We start from the raw sequence: 12046 nt of genomic DNA, 5'->3' as shown, positions 1-12046 counted from the left end.
ATACTCAATGGCCACTTTCTCAGGGGTTATAGTAGGAACCTTGTTATTTATGACAACAAAACAAGCAAATTGGCCACTGTACCTTATTGTCTGATCTAAAAGATGAACATCCACTTTCATTGCTTTGGCATCGACTAATTGTTGCATGTCTGAGCACTTGGTTGTACAGGAGTTGAATAAGATGGCCTCCTGCTATACTATTCTTTTGATAATGTTCCATTTGTGAGATTGTTTTCTACCATTGAACATAAAATTTTTGAATGTTTTCTAAAAGATGCTGCCTGTTAAGCAATCTCTCTGACCGTGGACTGTTCTTAACATTTGCATACACTGTTATGTTGTTCTTTAATGTAAACAAGTGTATGCAAAGTGACAAGTGTCCTCACATGGTGCTTTGTACAGTAAAAATATATCGTTCATATACTGTATGTGGATCAAACAACGTGTAATTTATGTTTAACTTAATTAGAAAGCGATTTTGTCTAAGGGGGGGATTGAATTGCACAAAACCAGACGGAGGTTCAGGTTGTGTTTGGTATTGAATGGTGACCTAAAGGGCATATTCATCCACTTAGAAGTCCAGTGCACACGCAGATAATTACACTTCCTACAGTACTTTACTCAATGTCGCCTCATTGCTGCCTTTCACTGAAGAATTGAAGAAAATGTTCAAGAGATGCAGCTCTTGCCTTTTCAGATTTGTTTTTTTAGCATGATCCACTAGGCCTATTACCGTATCTCCCCTAGCTGACTGATGCAATTTGATGTATGTTAACACTACCATTTTGTAAGAGTATTTTATTTTTGTGTGTAATTAGTTCTAATTAAACTTGCCTTTGTCTAACAATGTAAGTAAGGCCTTGTACAAAAAAAACAGCATTGTCTTTCTTCATCTTCATTTTGTTTTTCGTTTTCAATTTAAATCTGAAAATTTACAACAGCAGTGTGTCTACATTATTTACATTTGAATGGCATTGCATGGAAGATTAGGGGACACTGAGGGCTCAATGGGAAAGTCCAAAGTGTCAAGTACAGTTTTTGTTATGTAGATGTAACAACAGTAGACAGACATGATGTGGAAAATATTTATTATGGGACTGCTGAAAGCAACACATATTACTCTCCACCCTAGAAAATCCCCAGATTTTTTCGCAAAAATGCGGCCCGTACCGTAGATTGCACCGAGACAAATGAGGTATCAAACGATGCGGCTCGATCTGACTCGGTGCGGCATTACTTTTCTAGGAATTCCGAGTTACCATGGCGACGCAATTCCCAAAAAAGTCCCATAGGAAACGAATGGAGAAAGGGGGAACAAATTACAGATCAAGCACCTTTTTCCAAGACACGCTGCGCGTGCATACGTTAACCGACCGATATGAATTTTAGCTCATTTTGTAGCAATTTTTCCCATCTTTAGCTCAGTGTCGAAATTTATTTTAAGGAATGAAAGCTCTCCCCCCTGTGCGGGTTCAAAGACAGTGAGTGAACTAGCCTTCTAACACACTCTGTGGAGCAATTAGGCTTTGAGTGGCGGGAACCAAAAAAATCTATTTCCAAAAGTTTCACTTCAACTCGTCACCATGGCCTCAGTCTTTGCTTACTAGACATCAAATTCTCACATTTTGTAGTGACAAGTCTCTTCTTTCAGACAAACTAACTTTTATTTGGCTAAGGTGTCATTTAGTACCTTTATTTTCACTTTAAGCGAGGAGAAGTCGGACTAAATCACCTATCTTTTCCATGTTAAATTCGCCTCCTTTTACCTCTTCATTTTGGATAAATCATAAGTTTTCAACCTGCTCTCATTTGGTCATTTTTCATCCGATTAAAAAAGTGAGAACATGCTCGTGTTCCCCAAACCCTTGCCGTTCTAACGAGCCATTTCTTGAATCTGCATCTTTAACCGTTAAGTCGTGAGAGGCTTTTGTTCGAGGTGTGCGTCTCTCATACAATATAAATGGAATGTGGGTGCGTGACGTCTCCAAGTCAAATGTGTGTGCGTGAATTTGCATTTTTCTTAAAGGGACAGTAAGATACTTTTAGTTTATGTTGATTATGGTTAACTTCCACATTTCTTGACCGATTCCAGTCGTTTGAATTTTAAACTGTTCAGCTCATTTACATTTTTTAAAATACATTTTCAGGGACAGTGAGATACTTTTAGTTGATGTTGATTATGGTTAACTTCCATATTTCTTGACCGATTCCAGTCGCTTAAATTTTAAACTGCTCAGCTCATTTACATTTTTTTTATGGACAGTAAGATACTTTTAGTTAATGTTGATTATGGTTAACTTCCACATTTCTTGACCGATTCCAGTCGTTTAAATTTTAAACTGTTCAGCTCATTTACAAGAGTCAGCAGTCCCATTCAAAATTTCCGCGGGAATTTTTCTAGTTTACATTGCAATTATGGTTGATATTCTAGCATGGGGTAAGTGAAAACATATTTAGATGAAAAGTTAACTTACCGCTATTTCAAAGTTTCTTTTTTACTTGGCTTAAGTTGCTCGTGCAGTTTACACTTAACTGTGCGTATTTACTATACAAAATACGATAGTTGTCTAGGCATACATCGCCATACATTTGTGCTAATAAGTTTACGTAATGTATGGCGTTAAAAAAGCTTAATGCCCTAAAATCCAAAGTACTGTGGCAATTGTTTTTATATTTTTAGAAATTGAAGTGGACACGAGTAGAGATGTGCATGTGAATTTTGGTGGTGATACATGCCACTGTTTTGTCATGTTTTCCCGTTGATAATGACTGTCTTCACTATTTCCACCAGTATGCAAGTTTTTAAGGCTTAGTAGGGTGAATGAGAAAATGTGTCAGGTTTTTGCTAACTCCCATTTAACACGAGTTTTAATGTTATGGATTAATGCATTAACCATGCTGAGCACAATCACATCTCCAGTTATGAGGGTGTGCACTTATGCACTCACATCTTGTTTTTAATTCCCCTGTGAAGACTTTTAGTAAGAGTGGAAAATTAAATCACAGAAATTAATTGCAATGAACATATTAGTTATAAACTGAAACTAACGATAAAAGGAAGTAAAAAATGCCGTGACGTTCACGTTTGGGTTGGTCGTAGTGACGTCATTTGTGGTATTACACGAGTAACCGAATTACCGGACTTTGTTTGGAACATATTCATCCGCTATTTCAATAGTTCTCCGGAATGAGCAAAAGGTGAAACAGGGCCAAAAAGGATATTCTATCTCTTTACCCTTGGTTAAGTTTCATTTAAACACACATTCAAAAGCAATGTTTAAACGTCAAGAAGTTAAATTACTGTTTGCTACGTTTTCTTCGTGCCGCTGAAGTTAAAGGAAAAAAACATATAGCGGATGAATACGGAGGAAGCCGAACTTCCGCTTGCTACATAAGCCGGACCTCCTTTTTCTTGAACCGGCAGTTCGGCATTTCAGCACCGCTGCCGAATTCGACGAAAATCGGTGTCCGAAGAATTCTATTTCACTTTTCTTTTAGATTTAACGTTACACAAATACTAAGAAACATGCCAGGATATTCCGACAGAGATCGTGGCCGAGACAGGGACAGAGATCGAGGGTAAGTACATTTTTCCGTTTGTTCAAGGCGGTTTTCCCCTCGTTGCAAATGGCCGACCGGGTTTAACCAAGAGAATAAATGAGGATAATGTACGTCTTTTTCTATTTTGACAAAAATTATCAATTTGTGTTGATGCTGGAAAAAAACAGAATAAAGAACCGTTTCTATATTATTCGACAAAAGGCAGCCTCAGCCTCTGATGTCTTTGACTGAAGGCCTCGTCTGGCCTCGTGCCTGATATGGCGGCTACTCCTTAGCTTCAAGCTATTACTTTGTTAGCTTGTTCGACGTTAAACGTAGTCTGGCGTAGTTTGGTTAAAGACGTGTGCGCGTATTGAAAAGTAATTTCACACAAATGACAAATCTTGTATCATATTGAACAGATCTCGCCCGTTATTGTTAAGTTTTGCTATCGGCTTTTTCGCCATGTGGCAATGGTGAAGCCCATACAAAATGCCGGCTGTTTCCATTGTTCCTCTACTGGCTGGAAAGTATATAGCAGCAGGACATTTTCCACCAATGACTCAGTTAAGACGCGTTTCTCCTGTTTGGCCATCTATGCACTCGACCGAATTGATTTTTGTGTGCCTTTTTTGAGCGACCTTGTTGTATTTCAGTTACGGTGGCGGCCCTCATCGTTTTGGTGGCGGTCGCGGCGGCGGTGGTGGCGGAGGAGGTGGAGGAAAGTTCGGCAACCCCGGCGAACGCCTGCGGAAGAAACACTGGAATCTTGACGAGCTTCCCAAATTCGAGAAAAACTTTTACCAGGAGCACCCAGACGTGTCGAGGAGGCCTCTGGTGGGTCCCGCATGGTACATGTGTTACGCAACACGTGTGCTGCACGTGTTGGCGTTATGCAATCAGCATGGACGCTGGACTAAATCTTTTTTTTTTTTCATTATTCCCGACTATAGCAAGAAGTTGAAAATTATAGAAGAGCCAAAACGATCACAGTGAAGGGGAGGAACTGTCCAAACCCAATTATAAATTTCCACGAGGCAAGCTTCCCATGTAAGTACTGCTAGAGTTGATGACTGTTGAACTTGTTGCATTGAAAAACATGCCTTTAAAATGTGTTTTCTTCAAAACAGCTTACGTTATGGATGTGATCAACAAACAAAACTGGACAGAGCCAACCCCTATTCAGGCTCAGGGCTGGCCTTTAGCACTAAGTGGCAATGACATGGTTGGCATCGCACAGACTGGTTCTGGCAAAACTCTCTCTGTAAGTTGACATGATTTGATGAAACGGATGGCGTATTTGAAAGTGTTGTAATTGTTATGCATGTTCTGTACAGTATCTGTTGCCTGCAATCGTTCACATTAACCACCAGCCTTTCCTGGAACGTGGTGATGGACCTATTGTGAGTATTGACAAAAATGTAATAGAAATATTAAAAATGGGCACATATGTTGTCGCTAGCCAAGCTTGTGTGTAATTTAAATATTTCGATCGTCAGTGCTTGGTGCTGGCCCCAACTCGTGAGCTAGCACAGCAAGTGCAACAGGTGGCTGCGGAGTATGGTAGAGCTTCTCGCCTCAAGTCCACCTGCATCTATGGAGGAGCCCCCAAGGGACCGCAAATTCGTGACCTTGAAAGAGGTAAGCTGTTTATTTAAATTGAAAGTCATGTTTTGTATTTTTCATTCATTCACCTGTTTAATGTTTCTCAGGTGTGGAGATCTGCATCGCAACACCAGGAAGACTCATTGACTTCCTTGAAGCAGGAAAAACCAACCTGCGCCGTTGTACTTACCTCGTATTGGATGAGGCAGACAGAATGCTGGACATGGGATTTGAACCACAGATCAGGAAGATTGTTGATCAGATCAGAGTAAGTTCTTCTTTTTTCTCTACTGGTCCTTCAGATACCAGAATCCAATTTTGCCAGTTTCAGTTTGGTCATAATTATGTCTATTGCAGCCTGATCGCCAGACGCTGATGTGGAGCGCCACCTGGCCAAAAGAGGTGCGTCAGCTGGCTGAAGACTTCTTTAAAGACTACGTGCAGATCAATGTTGGTGCCTTGCAGCTCAGTGCAAACCACAACATCCTTCAGATTGTTGATGTGTGCAGTGATGGAGAGAAGGAGAACAAGTTAGTACATCACTGCGTGACATTTAATCACATACTCAACTGTTGGTGGCAATCGGGCATAACATAAATTTTCTGTTTTGTATTTTCAAAAGACTCATTCGCCTGCTGGAGGAAATCATGAGTGAGAAGGAGAACAAGACTATAATCTTTGTCGAGACAAAGAGGCGATGTGATGACCTGACGAGGAGAATGAGGCGGGACGGGTAAGTTGTGATGCAACCAAAAAGCACACCTTCTGTCAGACAGCATATTTAATGAGATGCTTTTGAAATGTTTAGATGGCCAGCTATGGGAATCCATGGAGATAAGAGCCAACAAGAAAGAGACTGGGTTCTTAATGGTGAGCTTACAGTGTGTTTTTTTTCTCCTTCCATTTCGCGGTTTACAAACGGAAGGTCGTAATTTCGTAAAATCTTTTTGTGTTTTTCAGAATTTAAATATGGAAAGGCTCCAATTCTGATCGCTACAGATGTTGCATCTCGTGGTTTAGGTCAGTATCCCCCGTAAAGCACTTAAAACGTTTGAATTTTTTTAGAAGAAAGTATATTTGCTTTCTTTAACTCTTCTGCTTCTCTCTGAGTCTCTCCCATGGGCCAAAGGAGCAGAGGTTATGGCAGGGCCTTGGCATGACAAGCCCAGGTGCCTAGAGGGGGAAGGAGGATTCTTGGAGATGTCCTGACTGGCGAGGCACGGGTCTCCCAGTCGTGCACATAAGCAGAGGTGTCGAGGTCAGAGTGCAGCATACAACGCGCTGGCCTATCTAAAAGTGGGGGAAGTCCACAGTTGCTCCCCTACACGCTTGACTGTTGTCTGGCAACGGTTTGGACTGCGTCACGCACCCAGGCTCTGTAACTGCCCCAGCTGAAAGCCCCGCAGCATTGTTTGGACACAAGCAAGTCCCGAGTCATTCCTAAGGTGCTTTCGGTTGCGTGGATGGGTTGTAAAGCATGGGTGGCGTCGCCGTTGCAGTTCAACTTGTCGGATGAGCAGCTTGTAAGATCGATTGGAATCTCACCTCTGCAATAACATGGCTACTGGCGCTTTTGGTGACAGTGGGACATGCTAGTTGGACACATTCCAAGCTCACACTCCTCCCTCGCCTGCGTTACAAAAGTCATGTCGAGACCTGCCAACGAGAGACTTTGATCACTGGGATAATCTTGCCCTGGCGACTGGGGTGCGCCGTTTGTAGGCATCCTGCAAACTGGTTCACATCTCCACTTTGTTGGCTAAAGACTGCCGTGTGAACTTAGTAGCACCTTCTCACCAGTGTGCGCTGACAAGTGGACTTTGAGTCGATCAGTGACACTAGGAGGCAGTAGTGTGCCTAGTGGCCCTACTATGTAGACCAAGTGGGGGGGGTGCGCTGCGATGGGAACGGACTAGTGAATGCACGCTCCAATGAAGGGTAAGGCTTGGGATCTGTTTTTTTGATGCCTTGGTCACAACTTGGAGGACATAATTTTTTTTTTTTCTCCCCTCCTAACTCCCCTCAATTAGAAGTGACTGGAGTGTGCATTGTTTCTCTCTTCCCACTGTAGTCTCCCCATATGTTGAAATGCGGTTGTCTAATGACAGTTTTTGTGGCTTTGCCGACCCCGTGACGCTACTAACGGTGCTTTGTTTGATCTGGTTGTTGTGGTGGCGCTGGCGCACGTCTTTGTGTGCTGTCCTCCTCTTCCCTTTTGCCACACCGCACCACAATCTTACAGATGTTGAGGACGTGAAATTTGTCATCAACTTTGACTACCCCAACAACTCTGAGGACTATATCCACCGCATTGGCAGAACGGCCCGTAGCCAAAAGACTGGCACGGCCTACACCTTCTTCACTCCCAACAACGTGAGGCAAGCCAGCGACCTCATCTCTGTTCTACGCGAGGCCAACCAGGCCATCAACCCCAAGCTCCTCCAAATGGGTGAAATCAGAGGAGGTAAATCAAATTGGTGAGATACGGAAACTGTGCTGTAAAACACAGCCACTTCTCTGCTAAAGTTTTTGTTTTTTTACATTTGCATGAGTTTGCCATATCCCAAGGGTCGTGTTAACACTATTCTGCTCTCTTTGCAGGTCGTTCAAGGGGAGGCAGAGGTGGTGATTTTGACCGCAGGGATCGGTATTCTTCTGGAAGGCGAGATTTTGGCAATTTTAGGGACAGGGATAGCAGTAGAGGCTATGACAATGGACCCGGACCAAACAAAAGCTTTAGCACAACTACTCAAAACGGAGGCTTTGCGGGAAACGGTGGTGGTGGCAGTGCTGGTACTAATGGCTTTAGCGGCGGCTACAATGGCAATGGACAGTCATTTAATAACCAGGCAGCATCCTTCCCCCCTCAGAACAGCTTCCAACCCCAGCAGAATGGCGCAAGTCACCCCCCATTCCCCTTCCCCCAAGCACAGCCCCCCCAGCAGCATCCGCCCCCGCTGACGCCGTACCCCATGCCACCGCAGTTTCCTCAGTAAACATGCAAAGTAATTTATTGCTTTTTTTTGACTTAAGTTACCTTCCGAATCATTTTTTCCTTTTTTTTTTTTTTGTATTTACACAACGGGGTTACAAACACCTTTAACCTAGTGAGCATTTTAAGATCTGCAGTGTTGCACATTTCCCCTCGCCACTCTATTGCTATTTAATTTGTTACATTCCTCGGTAATGTTTAGTTATGTTTTCTACTATGTAATTTCAGGAGTACTGTCTTTTCATGTGTATCCTTGAAAGTGATGTTACCTCCCGCCATGGAAGTGCACTGCATGATCTTTCCAATAAAAACAAAAACACATTTGACTTTGTGCTCTTTTGTGCGGGTGGGCCTTAGAAATAGTTGTGTTGCTATCGCTGGCCACTGGATGTCGTTAGCCGTTCAATTTCGCGACTGCTCATTTACAAGCAGCGCACCCCCTTTAACGTGTGTGCGCGCGCGTGTAACATCAGCACTCACTGTTAACTCAAGTTGGCGATGACGAGCTATCAGTAAGTTGCTCACTGTTTTTATTTATTGTAGTCTCACTGTTCTCAGCGCACAAAACCAAGGACATTTATTTTCTAAATTTTAGGGTTACCATGTTTCACTCCACTAAGACACCTGATTCATGATCAGGATCGTTATCAGGCTTCTGCAAAGCTTGCTGATTAACTGATTAGATTCAGTTGTGCTGCAGGAGGAAAACATTGGAAAACAGGCTGGATAGGTACACTCGAGGACCGAGCTTGAGCACCCCTGCAATACAGCGAAAGAAAAAAAATCCCTCAATGATCTCTGCTACACTTCCTAAGCAAATACTCTACTGTTTAACTTTTTTGCAACATTGGGGTTAAGCCCCGCCCCTTTTAATGCTGCCACTCATTCCTGTTAACTTGCTGCTCTTCCTATTATTTTTCTCCTCCCCCTGGAAGGTATGAGGGTGTTGGTTTTAGGAGATCTCATTGCGTGGGCGTGCACTTCGCAATGAGACACACCTACAGCAAGCATGAGCCGCAGCAGCATGCTCCAGTCGGCCCACTTCCAATTCCGATGAGCCATCAAGTCACATTACGGTGACGGCGCTTCCGCTTGCCCCCTGCCCACTTGTGCGTATTTGTGTCTTTACATTTGCTATTCATTTCATTTGCTTTTTTTTTTAAGGCCATTTGAATGTAAATAAATTAACTCTTTGCATATCAGGAAGGCTAAGCTTGAGCTTGACTCGTACTGATTGAGAAATACTTAGTGATTGTTGTCGTGCCAACTTGACACTTATTTATTGCAAAATGCCAGTTAATTAGACATACCAGGCTTGATAAAAGTCTTGAGACACCTTTTGTTTTACTCTAACTTTGCTTCCACGTGGACATTATTGTGCAAAATATGTCCAACGTTGGATGAGTTTGTTGTGGAAGAAAATAAGCAGGTGTTCGAAAACAGATTGTGAATCTTAATTTCTGACTTGGGAGGGGAAAAAACAATCTTCATGACTGTGCAAGTTATTTTTGACATACATAAATCCAAATCCACAAATGAGCTTTCCATCAAACAAGTTCCTTCACAAATGCTTATGCCAATGACTGTAAAATAATAGAATACCAGTGAGTTGTCATGTCATAATTGCAGATAATAATCTGTATATTCAGCTGCCAAGTTAACTCGTTCTTCTACATTCCACCGCGTTTGTGATGCATGCATGCAAGCCCACGTCTTTGTAAATGTGTCACATTTTGACTTGAACTCATTAGGGGCATGTTTAGGCGAACCAGGGCAAATCTATTCATCGGAAGATTTGTACTGCAAAGATTTTGGATATTGAAATGTAGCAACTAAAATGTACATTTGAGAACATTCTCCAATTGGCTCAGATAGATTACATCCTTGATCCTAAAAATCCTATCGACAAGTGAATGATCTCAATTATTTTATTGTATTTGTAAAAACATCAACATTTGATATGATTGACTATTTCAACCACTTTAGTAGTCGTCTTTTGAAACGTGTCACTTATGTCACTCTCCACTTCATCTCTGCTGCATTCTCTTCACTCAGCAGTTGACACTGACTGCTAACGACGAGAACATCTGTCACAGTGACAAAAGTTGAAACCTTTGGTAGTTTTGCAGGGCTGGAGCAGGACTCATCTTCAGGCCTAGAGTCTCACAGTTCAGACTGACCCACTTGAGTTTACAACGTATGAGTGAAAATCATTTTACACACAATTTACTATTAGGTCAATAATATCAATCGAATGTGCGTACAAGATCATGATCATGATGATGAACATCAATAGCTAAAAAAGGACCAATCAAAATCTATTCACACCACTTCCAGTGTACTATCGAACAGACTAGCGTTAAATTTACTTAAACTGCACAGAAACTTTCTCATAATACTTTGTTGTCGTTACTAGTATCAATTTAATGTGTTATTTTGTACAGACAGTGCGTAATACAGTGGACTGTTTCTAGTCATGTACTAAATTATTGCTACTTTTATGAAATTATTGCGACACCCTTAGAAACAAAAGGGAAATTGCCAGAATTTTGCTCGGCTCATCAATAATCAAGTCTGCACATGTGCAGTGAAATGGACAAATCCAAGAGTCAGCAATCTTTATCTCATTCACTGCCATTGGCGGCTATAGACGTAAAAAAAATCATTTTATCAATTTTTATTAGTTTAACATTTTTCCCCACTTTTGTTAACAAGAGAATGAAAACCTAGATTTTTTTGGGGTGAGATTTGTGATTTATCGTGAGTTAACTAGTGAAGTAATGTGATTAATTACAATAAAAAAATGTAATCGTCTGACGCCCCTAATTTTTAATAATCTTTTCTTTTTTTCTAATCGCATCAGGCGTTTAAATTTTTTAATTGTAATTAATTGCATGACTTCAATAGTTAACGATGGCACGGTTAATCACACATTTTATATCTGTTCTAAATGTACAATAAAAAAAAAAATCTAGGTTTTCATACTCTTATTAAAAAAAAGTGGAAAAAATGTTAAACTAATAGAAATGGTTAAAATGAATTTTTGATATCTATAGTTGTCAATGGCAGTGAATGAGTTAATGTCAATAGAGCCATTTTAGGCTCCAACATTTTTTTACATATTTTTTCTTGCCTTTTTTTTGCTATTAATCTTTTGACATTTTTGGCAATTTTGTGGATATTTTATGGTCATTTTCAGGATTTCTTCTTTTGTTTGGACATATTTTGTAGTTTTTGAACGTTTTCCTTTTCTTCTTTTCTGACTTTTTCATTCAGTTCTCTGACATTTTTGGCAATTTCATGGACATTTTATGGCAAAATTCAACTTTTCCTCTTCCTTTTTGGCCATTTTATGGTAACTTTAAAAAAACTTTAATCAAGCTTTTGTCCCTTTTTTTCTGACAACTTAATTAAAAAAATTAATACAAAATTAAAAAAAAAATAAAAATAAAAATAATAAATAAAATAAAAAATATATATATATATAATCTAAATCATTACTTAATTAGAAGAATATTTTATCTAAAAAAATAAAAATTTAAAAAGTTTTCTTAGAACTAGACGGGGAGCCACAGGTGAGTGACTGAAGAGCCACATGCGGCTCCAGAGCAGCATGTTGCAGACCCCTGGACTAATCCATTGCGTGAGAAGTGAAGAGCGGAGCATTAGAAATGATGATGATAGAGTGAGACTAAAACATGAATACAATACGACTTCAGATTTTCAGGTGCTCCAGGAAACTCCATTGCTCTAGGCAATTGCCTGTGTTAGCCTATGCCAAGTCCTCCTACAACTCTTAACATTTAAACCAAACCTACTTTACTTTTGTTTCTCCACAGTACTGATCAGAAATATGATGTGTGGTTAAGAAAGAAAGAAAAAAATTCCAAAGTGGGAATTACTGTATGT

General features: G+C 40.6%; 1 protein-coding gene across 2 annotated transcripts; it reads left to right on the top strand.

Annotated features, from left to right (window-relative positions):
* Positions 1-3389: 3389 nt before the first annotated feature.
* Positions 3390-8458, top strand: ddx5 (DEAD (Asp-Glu-Ala-Asp) box helicase 5). 2 transcript variants are annotated; one of them, XM_077556708.1, is made up of 13 exons: positions 3390-3579; positions 4197-4377; positions 4494-4590; positions 4671-4804; positions 4878-4943; positions 5040-5181; positions 5253-5413; positions 5503-5675; positions 5768-5878; positions 5954-6015; positions 6106-6165; positions 7388-7609; positions 7747-8458. In XM_077556708.1, the coding sequence occupies exons 1-13, from the start codon at positions 3527-3529 to the stop codon at positions 8139-8141; spliced, it is 1857 nt and encodes a 618-aa protein (XP_077412834.1). In that variant the 5' UTR covers positions 3390-3526; the 3' UTR covers positions 8142-8458. The 2 variants fall into 2 exon arrangements, with proteins under 2 accessions (XP_077412834.1, XP_077412835.1); XM_077556709.1 differs by having other exon boundaries at positions 7388-7622; positions 7747-7923.
* The last annotated feature ends 3588 nt before the right edge of the window (positions 8459-12046 follow it).

This window comes from Vanacampus margaritifer, chromosome 2, assembly GCF_051991255.1.
Source record: "Vanacampus margaritifer isolate UIUO_Vmar chromosome 2, RoL_Vmar_1.0, whole genome shotgun sequence".
Taxonomy (NCBI): domain Eukaryota; kingdom Metazoa; phylum Chordata; class Actinopteri; order Syngnathiformes; family Syngnathidae; genus Vanacampus; species Vanacampus margaritifer.
The sequence above is the reverse complement of the archived record's forward strand: the minus strand, read 5'-3'. Positions and strand labels throughout refer to the sequence as shown.